The 6318-nt window shown below is 38.1% G+C and overlaps 2 protein-coding genes across 3 annotated transcripts in view; one reads left to right on the top strand and one right to left on the bottom strand.

Annotated features, from left to right (window-relative positions):
* Positions 1 to 614: 614 nt before the first annotated feature.
* On the bottom strand, positions 615 to 3826 carry rab38c (RAB38c, member of RAS oncogene family). Its single transcript, XM_014022263.1, has 5 exons — positions 3753 to 3826; positions 3350 to 3533; positions 2838 to 2968; positions 1678 to 1815; positions 615 to 853 (listed from the first exon to the last, which is right to left on the bottom strand). Exons 1-5 carry the CDS (start codon positions 3756 to 3758, stop codon positions 692 to 694), a joined length of 621 nt encoding a protein of 206 aa, XP_013877717.1. The 5' UTR covers positions 3759 to 3826; the 3' UTR covers positions 615 to 691.
* A 707-nt stretch (positions 3827 to 4533) lies between these two features.
* LOC106527392 (ras-related protein Rab-39B) overlaps positions 4534 to 6318 on the top strand; it is a 6997-nt gene continuing 5212 nt past the window's right edge. Inside the window, exons 1-2 of one of the 2 annotated variants that reach the window (XM_014022262.1) lie at positions 4534 to 4845; positions 5452 to 5684. In XM_014022262.1, coding sequence (XP_013877716.1) covers positions 5470 to 5684 — 215 coding nt within the window. In that variant the 5' untranslated portion in view covers positions 4534 to 4845; positions 5452 to 5469. The remainder of the gene's footprint in view (positions 4846 to 5451; positions 5685 to 6318) is intronic. The other variant, XM_014022261.1, reaches the window with a different exon arrangement.

The following is a 6318-nucleotide window of genomic DNA, read 5'->3' as shown; positions in this document are numbered from 1 at the left end:
GATCGCAGCTGTTCGTTTCAAGTTCAGTTTACATTATTTCCGCTCCGCTCTGGTCTGACAGACGTGCAGGAAGCAGATCGTGCTATAAATTCAGTGATAAATGTGGAAGTCACAGCAAAAAATAATTAATTCTGTCAAAGACAAACTCCAAACACAGCTGAAAACATTGATATAAAGGCTTTTGGTATCTATGGTTGAAACTGTCTCACTGTCGGCTTTCTGAAACTTCTGATTTCAAAATAAAATCCACGTGTATCATGTGTGTGCACATATGCTTCATGCTACATGTTTCCATCTGCTTCCCAAACAGAATGATACATTCTGACAGCATTTGTGTAGAAATATATCTGTATACTTATTAATATAGCTGCAATTTTGACATTATTTCGACAAATTATTCTGCCCAATAGTGTCTTATTTTGAAAATACGGATGTTGTGCTCGTTTCTTTTCCTGTTGGTGTGACGTAATCTTTAAAAATTGACTCCGGCACTGCTCCGTCGTCTGGCAAAAATAGGATCTGTTCTAATTTTGATGGATCGCCATCCRCTTACCGCCGCCGTGCGCAGCCAGTGTAAACACTCTCATTGATTATAATGGGTGTGTATTTGCTGCGGAGGTCGGACCGGTGCGTAGCGGAGACGGAACGCAAGTAATGTAAATTAGGGGTAATCTGCTCATCTTTTAAACACTCAGTATTTTTCACACAGTGAACAGTTAAAATGAGCCTTGGTGGTGTTTGTGTCTCCAGACAGGACTACGGAGTCGCGCTCTCGCTCCATTGCTGAGCTCTCCTCGTTAGTCAGGATGTGTTCCACCAAACAGCGTGCTGCCTCCTCAATGTTTGTGTTCTCCTGAGGGTGAAAATAGGGAAAAGCCTCGTAAACAAATGTCTTTCACATCAAATGTTGCTGATCTACACTGAATTAACTGAAATAGCTCCCTCTGAAGATCTTCTGTAGTTTCTCCTGTGCTTGTGTCAAGCTTCACAGGATAAAAATGCTGTGGTTCTGAGTGAAAGTTTTGCTGAATTCCAACAAAATTTTTATGTTATTTAGAGGTTAAAAAAATAAATCAGATTATCAAGCATCTATGACTCATGATACAATAGAGATCCTTAAGTTTTGCATTGTTCTCAGAGCAAAATGAAATTATTTTTTTACTAGTTTTTACTTTTTTAGCATTTTAAATTGAGAATAAAGATTTGTCATTTCAACWAATAATCTAAACAAAAAAACTAAACTGAACCGTACATGTAAAACTGAAAGCAGGGATTTATTCTTTTAATTCTAGATTTTCTACATTTTAAATGGGTACAAGCTTCCACTCTTTAATCCAGAGTGCCCCCTCTGTTGAAGCTTTGTTTTTGTAAACAAATTGTTTTAAATGTGTGCTTAAAGTGGATTCGATTTGATTCATTTTTATTTCAACAGTAGAAATCATTGAAAATCTTTGAAATATGATGAAATATTTAAGTTTTTGTCCCAAGCCTTTTTCTCCTTCAATGCATATCCTTTTTGTTCCATTTTATTGTTTTTTTTCTACAAAAGCTTTCATGCCGCATGTACTGTATGCAAGGAAATAGCTTCTATAATAAAGATTTCACAGAAAAGGTTTGCAGTGCTCTGATGCAACATCGGTCAGAAACCTGCAGTACTGACTTCCAAAGTGGTGCTACCTTTGCAGACGTCTCAAACCAGCCCACAAAACCATTCTCCCTGCAGAATGAGTCCAGTTTGGGCAGCTGAGAAGCTGTCTGGTCTGACTTGTTGGCCAGGAGTACTGCCGGAATGGGTCTGCCATAGTTCAAAGTCACCTCAGGAAAGAAAAAAAGACAGGTTACATGACAACTAATGGCAGGGACATAGAAACCAAAAGCCAGAACAGAATACCAGATTTTTTTTATAATGTCAGAACATAAAAACCTTTAAAAAATCAAAGTCGGGTGGGTTTTTTTTTTTTTTTTTGGTGTGTAGTTCTTAGTTAGAGAGGTGTTTTGAACATGTGAGCGTATTGGTAAAGGGATAATAGATATGCAGTTACCAGGAAAAAAAACAAAGGAGATATGGATGCAATTAGAGAGGACATGGAGGTGGAGTGAAGACAGAGTATGCAGAGGACAGAGGCTGCATCTGGCCTGCGGGTGACTTCTGTCTGGCACCTCTCCACCCGCTCAAAACGAAAGCACTCAAATCACTCAGAGGACCTCTGAGATTAATTTTGGAAAAACGCAAAATGTATAAAAATATTTCAGCAGCACAGATTTTTTTTTTGTTATTTGAATACTATTCTTTTAAACTTGGACACACACACATATACACATTTAAGCATGAAGTGGTCTATTCGGTTCCCATAAATTCAAGGCAAATCTATGCATTTAGTCTCTACCATGATGGATTTTAATGTAAGTCAACATGTTGCACAAAGCAAAATATGAGAAGTTTATTGAGTTGCGAGTACGTACACAACAGTGATTCTTTACCAGGCCCACAACCACACAGGAGTCTGTGCTCAAGGCCTTTTATGTTGTTGCACTTCAGCTCGCTAAAGGAAGTATTTTTTGTTTGCTTCAAACATTTTGTATTCATATTTAATTAATAAACAAGAGTACAACTGTTATACRTGCACTTGAGCATGAAATAGGTTTAGCTACTGTACTATGTAGAAAATGGCATTTTTGTGGGTAAGTGTGCAGTGCTGTGTGGCCCTCTGGTGGTGTCCAGAAAAAATTGTAGCCCTTCGCTTCATTTCTGTTATCAATCCCTGACTGAAGTTGCTGAAAGCCAGCTTTGCCAACTAACAGCGAAGAAGGAAAGAAAAAGCCTCAGTCTGTGACACCTTGGAGTCCAGGTCGTCCTTCCACTTCAGCACAGCATCAAATGTGGAGGCCCTCGTGACATCAAACACCACCAGCGCTCCAACTGCCTCCCTGTAGTAGACACGAGTCATGTTTCCATACCGCTCCTGTCCTGGTTCAACAAGAACAGCCGTCAGACACAGAGAAACACAAGAATCGGGTTTTATTACAGAACAAAACGCCTGTCAGAGTGTGTAAGCTGCAGCTGCTGTCATGTGAGGGATATTACTGAGTCTCAGCCAGGCACAAAAATCTACAACATTCCACATTCAGGCATCAAATGCAGGGGAGGACTGAGGCATGCAGGGGACAGACACTGTTTTTCTGTCAGTGGTTAAAATTAGACTTTCATGTTCTAAACCTGCAGTCAATTTTAAAWGAAATAGTGTTTATTTTTAGAGTTTGTAGTAAAAAAAAATCCAATAATTCAGGGTTTGTCTTAATGAAAAACATCCCAATGAGAGGTTATATTTTGTGTTGAAGTGTGACAGACCTGCTATGTCCCACAGCTGCAGCCGGACCACAGTGTCCCTGTCCCACTGAAGCACCTTCAGGGCGAAGTCCACCCCGATGGTGGTTCTGTAGTGCTGGGAGAAGACCTGCTGAACGTACCGCTGGATAATGGAGGTTTTCCCGACTCCCAAGTCTCCGACAACCAGGATTTTAAACAAAAGCTCCTGCTGCGTGGCTCCAACAAGGAATGAAAAACGAAATATAGGACGAAAAAAGTGGGAGAAACTTCAGAAGAATGATAAGTTTGACACTTAAACTACAAAAGAAAGGGTTACGCACGTTTTTTGCAAATAATTAGTATTTTTCTTCAATAATAATACATATAGGACGTCATGTATCTCCTAAATAAAGGATAAAACGCGGTAATAATAGGAGAAACTCACCTCCATGACTATTTAAATCAAGTTTTAACACCGTTTCCTCTTCAGATCGTTGATCAGAAGGTGGTGCGTTCAAGGGCTGCTCGTAAATATAAGCTTCATTCTCAGCCTCGTTTTGGAGCGTTATCCGCTTTACAAACAAAATTAAATGACACTCATAAGGAAACAAAACACATAAATTAAGCTAATCTTAATAAAACAGATTTGTTATATGTTGTATTTTCTGTCTTCATTCATATTAATTTTTCTTCATTCTTGCACAATAGCCTTTAATTTAATTTAAAACAATATGTGCTATCGTGATTTTTTAATTAAATCTAATTATTTTTTAAATAAAAAACATTGCATATATGTATTATTTTATTGAATTCTGAGGTCAGTACCTGCATTTGGTTATGTTTTGAATAAAAAAATAAAACTCAGTACAATAGCATTTCGTTTTATTCTCCACTTATAACAATATAACATTGTTTGTATGACATAAAATATATTTTAATTATGTACAAAAGTTGTGWAACTTGCTAACGTTTCTGGTTTTACAACGTGTTTGTTTGCAAAATAAACAGGTTAATCTAATAAATTTGACATATTTAATAAATATATTGTCAAATTAATACAAAAATAAATACTTATAAACAGTGCCTAATTATTAGAACACATAAATAGTCATCTTGTTAAGAATAAGTTCAGTTGAAATATATTTGCGTGTATATCTTTTATATTACGACCTTTAATCGATCGCCGCAGTCCTTGAACGCAGCAGAGTTTCTCGCTGCGCTGTTATATGTACAGTTACGGTTCTGATGCTGATGAGGGAGAGGAAGAGATGCGTGAGGGATGCTGCCGCTGTTGTGCTGTCCTCCTGCTGCCATTTCATCAACTCGGAAATAAAAACAGTCCAGCAGCTTGCACAGTTTGTCCTTCAGTCGCTCAATTGCTAGATTTTTTTTCAATCCTTTTAAATACCCTGGATGTTAATCCTGAACCGGTTAACTTTGCTCATTCTCACAGGGTTATTTCTGTAAACAGGCACTGCTAGTCGTTTTCAAAAGACAACATGGGGCTTGTTTAATGCAGCTGCTGGGATCTCCATTAGGTAAGTGAGGATTTATTTCTTTTTATTCAACTGTGTCCTAAACATCTACAAATGATGCTTTGTGTGGGCAGATAATTGAAATTATAACAGCTAACCATAATTTCCTGTAATAAAGGTTTTAGTAGCTTTAAGGAAAGCTGAGTAACATCAATTATGTGTTATTTGTAGCATTGTATTCAGCTTCTTTAATATTTGGCCTGCTCACTGTGTGTTTATCAGCCACTTTGAAATCCACATGGGGGTTGACTACGCCACTGTTTATTGAGGCAGAGAGGAGTGGCCTCCCCCTCCTTTCCTCCACCCAAATTAGATCAGCCATCTGTGAATCACATGGATGCAGCTAAGATGGTTTGAGCCTCCTTTTGTCTCATCATAATCCAGGAATTATCCTTATGATCGATACAGTCACTGCTGTAAATCTGAATTAACTACAAGTATTTTCATATAGATGGAAGGAGACAAAACTGTTACATTAAGTGTGTGGATCCTGAGACAGGACTTTACTGGTTTTCTTATTACATGTTTCAGAAACCATTCGTTTTYATTTGTGTACAAATTTGCTGGTTGCTCATTTCAGTCTTTGACTTCGGACCTTCTCTGTGACAGATTCTATTCTCATGAGACATGGAGACGATATGGCTTTACCAGTTTCGTTTGATCGTCATCGGAGACTCCACTGTGGGCAAGTCGTGCCTGATCCGGAGGTTCACAGAGGGTCGCTTCGCCCAGGTGTCGGACCCGACCGTCGGTGTGGACTTCTTCTCTCGCCTGGTGGAGATCGAGCCAGGAAAAAGGATCAAACTTCAGATCTGGGACACGGCGGGTCAGGAGAGGTTCAGGTGAGGTACACACAATCGCAATCCTCTCTAAGCATTTCATACACTGAAGGCTAATCCCAAACAGTTGTACTAGCTCATAACTAACAAGGTCACAACAGTCAGATGTCATTATGGAGTTGACCAAACTATAAAGTTTTGAGCTCTGTTGAGATTTTTGCCACTTTAACTGAATAGGGCTCAATATTTTATAGTTAATTTGTGTGGAACGCTCAAAAGGTTTAGGAACCATACAGTAGTGTTCCTGGTGAGTGGGTCTTATCTCTCCCTCAGGTAAGATGAGTCAGCCATCTTGAATTTGCCTTGATGTGGAGAAGTTTTGGCCAACCTGCACTGAAAAAACAAACTTTTGGGTGTAGTAACATTTATTTAATTAATCTTTTAAATTTTACAAAAAAATATCAAAATCTCTAAACTACTAGAATTTACTAAATAAACAATATGCATTATAATATATATCGATATTACTGTACGAAAAAAGTAAATGCTGATATTATTTTACCAGTAATATTTAAGTGCTTTTTCTGGACAGTACATAAACATGAATACACAGCGGGTAAAATAAGTATTGAACACGTCAACATTTATCTCAGTAAATACAGAGGTGCTAATGACATTAAATTTTCACCAGATGTTG

Source organism: Austrofundulus limnaeus, unplaced genomic scaffold (assembly GCF_001266775.1).
Source record: "Austrofundulus limnaeus strain Quisiro unplaced genomic scaffold, Austrofundulus_limnaeus-1.0 Scaffold321, whole genome shotgun sequence".
NCBI lineage: Eukaryota > Metazoa > Chordata > Actinopteri > Cyprinodontiformes > Rivulidae > Austrofundulus > Austrofundulus limnaeus.
The sequence above is the reverse complement of the archived record's forward strand: the minus strand, read 5'-3'. Positions and strand labels throughout refer to the sequence as shown.

What these genes read in the sequence shown, in the direction of transcription:
- rab38c (XM_014022263.1), bottom strand. An exon ending in GCAGCTGTGGGACATAGCAG is followed by an intron (nt 2,969 to 3,349) that starts GTCTGTCACACT and finishes TTGTTGAACCAG; the next exon opens with GACAGGAGCGGTATGGAAAC. An exon ending in GGTTTGAGACGTCTGCAAAG is followed by an intron (nt 854 to 1,677) that starts GTAGCACCACTT and finishes TTTCACCCTCAG; the next exon opens with GAGAACACAAACATTGAGGA.